Below are 12,588 nucleotides of genomic sequence, written 5' to 3'. Positions count from 1 at the left end.
ATCTGAAGTACTGCATCCAGTTCTGGGCTCCCCAGTTTAAGAAGGACAAAGAACTACTGGAACGACTCCAGAACTGGGCTATGAAGATGATTAATGCTCTGGAGGAAACGCTGAGAGAGCTGGGTCAGTTCAGCCTGGAGAAGAGAAGGCTGAGAGGGTATCTTATAAATGCTTAGAAATATCTGAAGGGTGGGTGTCAAGAGGATGGGACCAGACTCTTTTCAGTGATGCCCAATTATAGGATGAGGGGCAATGGGCACAGACTGAAACACAGGAGGTTCCATCTAAACATGAGGAGAAACTTTTTTGCTTTGAAGGTGCCAGAGCACTGGAACAGGCTGCCCAGAGAGGTTGTGGAGTCTCCTACTCTGGAGACATTCAAAACTCGCATTTCTGTGTGATCTACTCTAGGTGAACCTGCTTTAGCAGGTGGGTTGGACAAGATGATCTCCAGAGATCCCATCCAGCCCCAACAATTCTGTGATTCTATGAGCTTTTCTGTGCTGAATAAACAAAACAGAAACAAATGAACAAACAAAAAGAAGTCAAATGCTCCATGCTGGAAAAAATTATCTCCTCTGTTGGCTTGAGACTGGAGTGTAGTAGGTGCTGTCTCATCTCTCTGTTTAAGGGTAGTAGCCATGGTTGCTAAACTTGGAAAGTCTGTGGTGTAACGTCAGCTACTCTATGCCCTACAAGTACACTGTGGTCAGGAAGGCTGGGGTGGGTTAGGCAGCCTGACCACCCAAATGTACCTGCTCTGCTCAGGAGCAAAGAGGACAGATCATACTCTCAGTCCGAGGACAAGCATTGTGGCTGGGCTACATCTACATCACACACCACTTCACCATGGCTCTGTGCTTCTTTAAATATAATTTACATGATTGCTTTTTCCAGTTCCTAGTGTCTAAATTGTGGGAAGACTGTCTTGGCCCACCCAGGTGGTGTTTTTACGGCATGAATATGGATTTATGACTAATTACTTCTGGTATGGTATAAAGGCACCTGAGAGTGTTTGAGAGTTGCAATGTCTGTTGGGATGATGTGGGAGGACTTCTTAGAGTGAAGGGAGCAAACCTGGTAGGGTGGTACCCATACTATCTCCTGAGAAAGTTCTCAGTGTACTTAATCCTTCATATTGAGCTCAGTTGTTTTGAAAAGCAGTAGTTGATGTGAGCCAGAATGGCACAAGAAAGCATGATAATGATGAAATGGACAAACAGTGCCCGAGCGCCCCAGCTTACACCTCAGCTTCACTCCACTTAGCACCCTAGGTTTACCTTTTATGATCATCCATCATGTTATGTCAGTTTCTTCCAATTTTAATATTGCTTATACCCATCATTGTCATTTACCTCTCTGACTTCCTTGAAGGAAGAAACAAAGAAGAATTCCCAGCACAGAAAAGACTTGACTCTATACTAGTGGTATTATCTTAGAAGTGTGACATGTACAAACTTGCCAGTGGTGCTGACTAACCCAGCTCAGGCCCTCAGTGCCAGCCCAGGCCCACCTGCAGATCAAGATGGGGCGACCAAGAGTGCAACTACAGAAAACACTGCAAGATTAAGTAGTTCATAAGCAGACATTTAATGTCACATGAGCCTTAGACTGGGACCCATGCAAAAAGTTGAAAGCTATGTCTCTGGAAAGTGTTATCTATTCACATGAGTTTGCCCTGTCTGTGAAATTTAAGCACAGGAAACAGCATTTGTCACACCAGGTCAAATCATAAGGGTACTGAAATTACAACTACATTACCTACTGTAATTACTGTACACTGTGGAGAAAGAAACTGGAAAACACTGCACATTGTGACAGGTTTTAACAGAGGACTGACACATCTTCATCCCTGCTCTTTCAACAGGATTTCACTAACCAGGAGGCTTAAACTCATTTTACATTAGACAAGAACTAGTTATCTGCTTCTGCCCTTGCTCACTCGCTTTATCTTCAGACCAAAGCAAAGTGTATTCTCCAGAGATGATTATTCAGAAAAATAAAAACACTGAAATAATAAAGAAAAATGCATGAGGTGGTATCATGTTTTCCTCTGGCTCACTGTCCCACCAACCTATCAGGTATATAGCTTTCCTGGGGAAGCAGCCTTTCCATCTGTGGAGTGTATGAGCTAAATACTGACAGTTGAAGATGTCAGACTAACGTATTTCAAGAGCAGGAGTCTGGATTCATGGTGTACTAGCATAACTGCAACCTAAGTAATAGTCTTCACCATCTGAATTCCTTCAGCTTTCCTAATTGATTACAGTATTCTTCTCTTCCCATCCTGTCCCAAGTGACTCTGCCCTGCTATGAGACTCTCCTAAAACAATTCTGCTCTTTCACCCACAGGAAGTCACATTTCAGCAGTCACTGAGCTGGTAACAACATATTTAGGTTTTATGTCAAAATGACAGAACCTTTTTGGGATGAAAGAAGTCAAACACATGTTCAACAGTTAGGCAGTGTCCTCTGATTTTTTTCTGATCTTTACATTGTGCTGCAGCACTGTCCACCATACTACCATCATCTTTTTCTCTTGGTTGTAGAAATTAACATCTGCCAAACTCAGAATAAAATGAAGTCAAACAAAATAAACTGAATTAATGCAGAAACTCCATATGTATTATAATCTGCCATACTGTAAGATATCTGGTCACCAAGTCACATCGTATCTGAAAAGAACTGCAATTCACATGGACCTCAGAAAGTAGGAAAAACCTCAGAGTTTCACTTTTAATCTGTCTTTTTGATTCCACAAATTTTGGTCATGCATTGAAGACAAACACACTCTTGTGAGTACCTGTGCATGAGGACTACTAACAAAATAAAATAAGAAATCTAGCCAAAACTCCAAACATCAGAAAAGAGGGCAACCTGAGTGGTCTAAGGACTTGTTACAAATCAAGATGATCCTTCAAACAATTGTTTGAAATAGCAACAAAATCAGAAGATCTTTAGAGGTTTGGATAAGTATCCTGAAGGCAGAAGAAACAGCCACATAAAACCTGTATCATTGGGGGCCCAAGCCTCCTGTCTTCCAGAAGCACTGATTCAGGTTTGTGTGATTCTTAGACAAAATTCATGGGATTTGAAAGTGGACTACTGTCAGGTACACAAATAAATACAGGAGAGGAAGACTGCTTTCACTTCAGGAGATGAAGGAAAGCAGAAACCAGCAGAAACTTAACCTGCTTGTTAAGATTTTAGAACATAAATGATGACCTACTGGCCAGGCTGCTTTCCACACATATGCAAAAATGTTCCTGCTAAAAGTACTCTATAAACTAATGACCATGTCATAGAAGGTTTTACTGCTCAGCATGGAGCTTTTTTATCCAAGCAGCTCAGTATTGTACTTGAGAAAATGTGACAGGCAAAAAGCCTTTGTATGCCCCCTCTCTATGTGCTGTATGTGCTCTCCATTTAGTATGCAGGTGTTAATCTGTTACTGCACCGTGAGAAGACAAAGTGTTAAAAAGGTGCTTTGCTGTGCCAGGCTTGGAGCTTGTAAGTTAATAATTCCAGAGAGAAGAGATGAGCAGTCCAAACTGACACATCTCTTCTCCAACTAATCTTTCTTTTAAAAATTCCTGTGCAGGTTTTAGAGGCCATCATGAAAGTCTGTGAGAAAATGAGATTAAAAGTCATCTATGAGACAGACGACCAACACTGGATCTTTCCCTTCAGCCAAAAGCTAAACAAACTCGCTCTATAGTCTTCTGAAAAAGAAGCCAGAAGCAAGGTGGGATCAGCCTCATACCTGCTGTTCATCCATACTCCTGCCTCCAGCTGGGCATCATATCAACCCTCTAGATAGTGAACAGGAGGATGCATGTAGCAGAGAACTTGCTCCTAGCACATCCAGTGTCATGGTTGCTGGCTCACCATCTAGCACACTCAGACAAATCTGAACTGAGAACCCACATGTGAGACAATCAGGTCTGGAACATACAGAGCAGATAGTATGCCCTGTCTCTTTGCTGGAGGAAGTGCCTCCATAGACAGTTTAGGGAGTAGTCCTTATTGGGCAGAAGAAACAAGGGCATGAAGGTAATGATACAAGGTTCAACTAAGCAAATGATTCTGTCTGTGATTAAGAGTTTGAAATACACTCCCACAGGCTCTGGCTCTGTCCAACTTATTCATTTCCTGCTACTACAAATTATCAGCTTTTGATCCAGTTTAGCCTTCAGAGCATGGGTTTCCAAACCATTGCTGTCCATAGAATCAGTAAGCTAAGGTGGTGCATCACTCCTGGTCTGTATACCTGTACTGGGCTGTTGATAGTTATCAGGCAATGTGGTCAAAGGAGATGTGGTCATTGTAAACAGCCTGTATCCCACCACTTCCCTTCTCCCCTCTTGCACCACACAAATGTTCTTGCAGAATACCTCCTCCAGGAGGCTGTATGCAGTACTGATGATTTTAATCTAGGAAACCTGACTGCTTTTGAATTTCTTTCCAGGTATGTTGTATCTCACAAACAAGGATGCAAGCTTTTGGGCAACTTTTCTAAAGAAAGGGAAGACTGCCATATGTACACTATGTTTGTCTATCAGAGTGAGAAGCCAAGATTACTTTAACAAGTCCCAGAATAGTAAAAAGACCACCACATTTTTATTCTCTGTTCTTGAATACATAGTTGATTGAACCCATAAAAACCAAGGCACTAGGGTGAAGCCTCAGATTTACTCTTTCACTTCAACTCCTGAGCAGAAGAAAGTAACAGTCATAAGGTGCTTGTTTCAGAACACTGCTGTCTTGAAAACAAGGGTAGGAAAAACGTCTTCCATCCCCAAATTGTTCTGACATACTTAAGAATGGCCTCTGGATTCCTTGGTAGTGAGAGCACACAAAGCTCCAATTGCTGTTGCTTTTTTCATGCGGTGGGAAAAACTGTATCACAGAGAGCTCCATTGTCAAGTAAAACAAACGTTGTAATGTAGGTTTCAATATTACACAGTATAAAACAAAAATATATGGAACAATTCTAGGGTTGCAATGGAAGACAAGGGGGGAAGCATTTCTATCTGCTGGGGTGTCATTAGCAATCACTGCCACAAAGTCTCACTCTATGAAACAGGACAACAAAAGCATGAATTTATGCCTCATCCCTTGGATTACAGAACCCACAACCTGATCACCAGCCCTTTATGTGAAAATGGGAATGCATCATAGTCTTTCCCTTCTTCTTTACTGAAGAATGGAAGCCCACACTCTAAAAATGGGCTGGATTTTGACGAGTGTAGCTACACATGCACCTTGAGTTTTGGGATGTCTGTTGTGGAGTGTCTTACGGAGATGGTATTTTTTTAAACTTTTAGCTCTCTGAATATCTGTCTGTCACTGGAACTCCAAAAAACCAAAGTACGACACATGTCTGTTCACTTGTGAAAGCCTGAGGGAGAGAGCCTACTGAATCACTCTGCTGTTCTCACGTCTTTCCCAGCGCCAGGCCAACAGTGACAGTGTTGGCATGCTCTCTGAAACATCTGCTATTGTCTGAGAAGTGAAAGGACACAGTTTATTTTATCTCCTGTAGCTGTTACAAGATTGACAGTGACAAGTGTGAAGTGGACATGTCCCACTGAAATTCAGAAAAGAAAAGCCCTAAGCAACTTTAGAATAACTACGTGGACTCAATTCCCTCATTGCTCTGTAGTGTGAGTAGGCATTCACATCTGTTAGCAATGAACATTGTCTCCCTCCTGATTTGTAATACTTTTCCCATCCAGCATAGACAGCAATATCCAATACTGTTCTCTCTTCTCTATTACTTATTTTAGTGACTTGAATAGTACTACTCCCAATTTACATCAATGCAACAGAGAATGGAACAGAAAGAAAGGACTGCTTTAAATTGCTCTAGGAATTATTTCTGCCTACCCTGCTGCTATGCACCAGAGGAAAAAAAAAAAAAAAAAAAGAAGGCCAAAACCATTAACTCTTCTCACCTTGCTGGCAGAAATCCTTTTGGTTTTTTAAAATAACACGTCATGTTTCTAAAATTCCTTCAACACACCCTTAAAACACTAATCAGTCTAATAGCTGAGAAGAAAAACTACAAAAATAAATCCTTTACATCTCATATAAATTATAAAAAATATTCAGAATATTGTGTCCAGAGATTTAACTTTGACCATTCCCCCTTGTACTGCTTCAGTAGCTATCAGATGTGATGCCCTTAGGCATCTATGTATAGATGTGTGCTATAGAGCATGGACCATATTTTATAGCCACAATGGAACTTTTGAAGTGGGTTGGACTACTGGTCTATCTCACCTGCCATCCCATCCCTGGCAGCCAGCAATGCTTACTGCTTTAGAAGAAGGTCAGTACCCTACCTCCCACAACTCTGCTGACTTTGACCTGTGAAGTGTCCTTCCAGACAGCTCAAAACCAGGCTGGTTAGATGGTGGATCTGGGTCCAGTAAAAAATTGGAAGGCTCTACCTGATGGTTCTTGAGGGTAAGAGTGTGAGTATGCACAGGATTATGGCTGTAAAGAATGCTTCCCTGGGAAGCATCACTACAAAGGAAGAGTTGCCTTCCTCACTGGCACCCCCACAGCTCCCAGTGTGCTCCCAAGATGAGCAGAGAGACAACCTCTCTTCCTCAAGAAGTGGAACCATTTCTGGTCCTCGCCTTCCACATCCTTTTCCCAAGGGCACAGGAGAAAGAACACAAGGAGCGCTAACATGCACCAGCTGACATGGGAATGAAGGGAAATGCACTGCAGTTGGTGATGGTTGAACCTGAGGATGTTCCAGCTACCCTAGGGACAGGGGCTGTGGAGGCAGAGGGGGAGGAGACAGTGTTTGAAGCCATACGTTGCCTGGGGAGGACAGGGAAGGAAATTCCAGGTAGGAAACCCTGGAGCAGTTTCCTCCACCTTTGCCCTGACGAAACATATGCTTTGACCTTTCTGAAGGAAGGTGTTTAGCCCTCAATACGCAAAGGACATGGCTCTGAGAGTTATAGTCATAAAATATAACAAATAACAACTGTAGTACAAGAATCCTACCCAGTCACTCCCAATCCCATGTTGTAGGTTCAGACAGAAGCATATTTCTTTCTGAGCTAGGGAATGAGAAGTTTACCTGAAGGTCTTGCCAGCAATAATTGGAACAACTTGTATATACTTACAGGAGGAAGTGTTTGTTCCTTCTGTTGAAGCTTGTATCCTAAACATGGGTTCTGCAACACACAGAAGTAACAACAAAGTTGTAAGAATACAGCCATAGCTACATTGTTATACTGGAGAAGCCTGAACGTATTCCCCCAGTGGAGCTTTCTTTTATTTTTTTTACCCCCGGTAATCGGAAACCCAAGAAGAGAAAAAAATGAGATAGCTCGAGAAAGCAAAGAACTTCAAAGTCGATACAGCATGTTCTACACACACTGTGAATAATCAATTGCAGCAAAAATGCTCCATAATCCTGAGAGCAAAAGCCAGGAGAAAACTGGCAAAGAGAGCAAAGTTTTCAGCTGTTTGTTACAGCATCAGAGGAAAGCACAAAGTAGTGCTTCTTGAAGCTCCACATGTTGACCCAGGAAATAATCGCTTCTTTTCACATTATTCCAAATGGACAGTCAGGGCACCAGGTCTATCACAACTATTGCTAAAGGATTTCAGTGACTTGAAAAAGAGCAGGGTCCATGAGTGCCACCACCTCTGCAGAGAACTGTAGTTGGAAGGGAGAGCAGGACGTGTTCCAAACAAAACAGAGACATAGCACCAGCCCTAAAGTGATTACAAAGAAAGGGAAAAGCAGCAGCATTCTCAAGATGGCAAATAATCTTGTAGGACAGCAGAAGGAAACAGACCTCAACACAAATCACACAAGGGAAGCACTCAAAAAAAGTTAATGGAAGAAGCAAGCTAGCCTAAAGAAAGGACTGAACTTCCTGAGTTGCAGGAACCTCAACCGCACAGCAAACCAGCACCATGCATTTGGGTGGCTGTATGGACTTTCACTGTCTTAGAGTCCAGGAAAACATACGGTGTCATGCATGAGTAAAGAATTCAACAGTGTGCTTCAGGAGTACCGTCAGGCAGAAGGAGGAGTTTGCACTTCTCCTAAGGCTACAATGTGATGTGTCACTACATAAAGAGAGGAAGGAAGTCAGGGTGGCCAACAACCAGCCTGTGAATAGTAGGGAGCAGGTCAGACATATTGCATGCTCTGTAGTGAAATATTTAACAACATATCACATGAGGCAGAAAAGATGAATCTGTTGTCTAATACCATCAATTTTTAGGCAGAGTAAAACCATACTTAAAATGTAACACTGCTCTGTAAGTCCTCCTATCAACAAAAAGTAACTGTAGTGATACTTCAAGGCACTTAGCCCCCAGTGATTTAAACACTAGCATCTCACAATAGCCTATGCCCAACTAAAGTGTGAACACACTAATGACTTATTGGCATTTGCAAGGACTGGAAAACACCAGCAGTGCCCCAAACCCTAAACACTATAAGTCAGAAGGAGACTTCGGTATTGGAAGTGACATTGTCTGGATCCAGGGCTGGGTGCGAACAGTGAGAATAACAGTACCTGGATGGGTTTGGAACTGAGCACATCTCTGCTCCAGCCACCTAGCAAAGGCCTACTCAGAGCTCCATGAAAAGACCTTAACAAGCAGCCACTGAATGTATTGCTTTCTGCTCTCCTTCAGGACAACACCATGATGTGCCACTTGGCATAATATATGCCAGCGCAGGCATTCATCAGGAATGCAGCCAGCCTTTTGAAGATCCCAGCCTCCTCCTCTCCAGTGGTACAACAGCAGTAAAGAGGAGAACAGGACTGTAACAGCAGGCACTGGAAGGGACATAAGCACGGAAAGAGACCACTCAAGAAGAAGAAATTTAGTTCGTGGGAAAGAAGTGAGCAAAGTATAGGGGCTGAATTCTTGCTGCACAAGGGAGAAGACAAGGCAAGCCCAGTGGAATTGGTAACCAGCGTGTCACCTCCTTTGAACAAGAATGGTTCCAACGGTTACAAGACACTTGCTATTAGCTATGTGGTCTCATACATATCCAGTGAAGCATCAGTGACAGGCCCCACTGAGAACATGAAAGAATATGGGCACATCCAGTAGCTCTTCTGTCAGGCAGTAGTGCCAAGATTTCAGAAGTAGATTGCCACACACGCTGATGCATCAAAGGAAAGGCTGCAGGCATGCTAAATGCAAAATCTGGCAATCACACTGTTTTCCTTTATTTAGCCTACAAACACTGTCATCTCACACTAAAACCTGTCTCCACCAGACATAACTTTCTCAAAAAAGCTAGTAGGACCCCAACTTCTTTGCCAAGCAGGATGTGTGCATATTGTAAAACCTTGGGATGTTCAGCTTACATCTTCACAGTTCCCTCAGCCAAACAGCAGTAAAGACAACTGTTTGTATTGTAGCCACATAGAAAGTAACTCTAATATTTAAATCATGAAAGTCACTTCTCACCGGGGTAATTTCCAGGAGTAACTCTGGAGCCATGTGATCCATAACTGCAGGTGGGATGCTGAATGCAAAATTCCACCAGCCTGAAAGGAAACCATCTGGAAAAGGCTCTTAGTATGCCAAGGCAGCTTCAAAAGTGGTTAAACTACTGACAGAGAGTTACCTATCTACATTCACAGATCCTGCAGAGCTGTAAGGAATTGCTTGTAGAGCCCTGAGAAACAAAGCAATCTAGGCAACACATCTTCTGGAAGAAACAACTATATGTCTATAGAATCCGAAAATTCATATGCAGCTGCATGATTTACAGGAACAGGAGAAACAAGTGCTTTTTCAAAATACAGTTCCTAACAACTCAAATACTTTTTCACTGGGGCTTCTGGAGGCTGAAAAATGCAGGCTGAAAACCGCAGGCCGAGTTAGCATCCTCAATACAACTCCAGGATATTAAAAAGTACATTTAACCCTTCTTCATTAATTTCTCAGTCCCTGAAGTAGCTTCATTATTCAAGGTAATATGCAGGTATTGAAGTGCTGGATGTAAGTGAATTGTTCTCTGCTAAGAGAGAGAAGCTTCAGAGCTGCAGAAGCAGCTTTGAGAAGAGATAAAGAGAAAGAGATAGACTCTGTTAACTGAACTTACGTGAAGTTTTTGTCCTTTCTGTTGATACTGGTATCTTGCTGGTGCTCTCTGGAAAACACAAGAGGCAAGAAGTTATAACATGGAGTCAGATGATCCTCCAACAGCATTCTGCTCTGAGAATGGACAAGGTAAGGGGGAAAAGGGTGCTCAAAGATGCAAGCTTAAATTTTGCTTTAGTGGGCAGAGGCTGCAATCAGACACCAACTAGCAAAAGTTTCCTTTCAGGAAAAAATATATATATATTGTGTCTACTAGTAGAACTAAATAAAAAAGCCTGTTTCTTCTGAAAGAAGACAGTTGTTCAATGTCTCATTCTCCTCTGGGAATAACTGATCAGTGGCAACAGAAGAAATCGTGCAGATGGCTTTGCTTCTGGAAGCCAACAATGTGAGTATTCATGCCTTAAGCTTCTAGGCAGTTAAATTTTGTGAAGACATGTTCATCTTCATATCACTTGAATTGCTGGTAAGGACACGCAATAATGTCACTTTCCACTTCAGGAAAATCTTCTAAGTCACACATGCAAACCCAGTCCCCTGTAGGATGACTGCTGGGGACTCTGTGATGAAAATCAAACAGTTATTTTGCTGAAGAGATGAGAAATGTTGCTCTTCCATACTGGTCTAACAGAGATTCTCTATTGCTAGTGACATAATGCCATGGACTTCTCGCACCCACTTGTTCAACTGGCTGATGGCAATGGGACATAATGCTGCCATGCTTAGATCCCTACTAATGTCTTGCAGAATGCAGATGGGAGAAAGCAGAAAGTAGAAAGCCTTTTTTTAGGCTTCACAAGGCTTGTACAGAGACCTTGTTCCAATGACAACATCCATCTGTCCATGTGCTGCTGACTCTGCAAGCCACAGCTGTGCACAATTTCCTAGGTGTGAACAAATCACCCTTCAGTTGTATGCATCAACAATCTTAGTCTTCTCCAAGTTCTCAAAACACTTTTCAGCCTCTTAGTGGCACAGTTCAATACAGCTGCAGAAGTTTCAAATTCACAGATGGGAAAGGCCACCACTGTCAGGGAAGAAGTCTTGCCCTGAATCCTCAAGGCACACCAAGAATTCTCTGGTAGGCCAAACAAAAAAAAAAATTAAAAAAACTTCATGAGTTATTTAGGAAAAGGCAAATTAGAAAAGTTTATACTCTGTTCTGTAATTCTGGATCAGTGTAATTCTGGATCAGGTAGCCCTCTGCTCACTGTCTTCAAAGTCCACAGAAACTTGACTAGAGACAAAAACTCAGTCCGTCTTCCCTTTTGACATCCCTCTCTTTAAGCCTCAATGTGGAGCCTGTATTTTAACATCTTGCTTCCTAGCTCTTCTTTCGTATTTTTTCCTTTTTGGTCCAGTTTTATTTGGTAAACATCTTGTTTGCCTGGGCAATATGTCCCAGTTTCATTTCACTAATGTGTGACCACATGTTATGCAGCAGTTCCCTGATAGCCAGTGATGTGTGGCATGGAAAACAGTATGACAAGTATGACAAGTACTATTTTTAAGGTCAAAACCTTTGCATTAAGAGCACTGGCCTGTAGTCAGGCAGCTTTCAGGACCATTTTTTTGGGTACAGAGGAAGTTTGCTGTCGTGCAGTTGGGCTGTCTGAGCAATTAACCTTTCTTAGTCACAACAGGAGACAGAACAGGTCTGACAGCTGCACAGCTGAGCAGCTGGCACAACTGGAGCAAATTCTTCTTTCACTGTTAAAGAAACTATGTTTCATTTAGTGCCTGTGCTGAGCTTGATGGAGCATTTCTTACTGCCACCTCCCCAGTGCAGCTGTGTTGGTACAAATGCTGACAGGAAGCTTCCCTGCCAATGGAAAATACATGTGAGCCTCCCATATCTAAAACTGAAGCTGGGAAACATGCTTGGAAAATGTGGCAAAGCCACACATTAGCAAGCCCTGATAGATACATTTGTGTTGGCAACATTGACAGTGGATGTCAACATTTGGAAGACGTAAAATTTGTGTGTATTGCTTACTGAGGACACTACAGCACAATGGTAAGAGAGGCATTTTACTTCACCTGAGAAGGCCAGCACAGATCCACACAATAAACCATCTGAACAAAAGAAGGAGACAGAAAAGAGGCTGCTTGTAGGGGACCATCAATACTTTCTGAAGTTGGAAGAGCTGGAAGCATTTTTCAGTCTTGATACAGTTGCTGCTGCAGTCTGCTAAGCTATGGAGATGGCAGCCCACAGCCCTGCCTTCATCGTCACAAGTCCCCAAAAGGTGCAGCTACCTCAGATGCTCCTCCACTTCTGTCCCCTGGCACTTCTAGCAGCATTTAAATTTTGGTGAAGTGCTGTTTCCTGAAACTGTATATGTTTGTGCTGGGGCTTTCTTATTTAAAAATATTGAAAGATGGACAAGAGATCCTTGTTTGGGAGCAGGTCCCTGCAGCCTCTCAGTCCTTGGTACTCTGGTCAGCTCCATCTCTTGCTGTCTCCTCTGGCAAGAC

General features: G+C 42.6%; 1 protein-coding gene across 1 annotated transcript in view; it reads right to left on the bottom strand.

Moving 5' to 3' along the window:
* The window catches only part of NRG1 (neuregulin 1), a gene marked incomplete at both ends in the record, with an annotated part of 175,778 nt that overhangs the window by 117,743 nt on the left and 45,447 nt on the right, over nucleotides 1-12,588 (bottom strand). The window contains 2 exons of the mRNA XM_080362772.1: nucleotides 7,149-7,199; nucleotides 10,112-10,159. Coding sequence (XP_080218898.1) covers nucleotides 7,149-7,199; nucleotides 10,112-10,159 — 99 coding nt within the window. The remainder of the gene's footprint in view (nucleotides 1-7,148; nucleotides 7,200-10,111; nucleotides 10,160-12,588) is intronic.

This window comes from Nesoenas mayeri (assembly GCF_963082525.1).
Source record: "Nesoenas mayeri genome assembly, chromosome: Z".
Taxonomy (NCBI): domain Eukaryota; kingdom Metazoa; phylum Chordata; class Aves; order Columbiformes; family Columbidae; genus Nesoenas; species Nesoenas mayeri.
The sequence above is the reverse complement of the archived record's forward strand: the minus strand, read 5'-3'. Positions and strand labels throughout refer to the sequence as shown.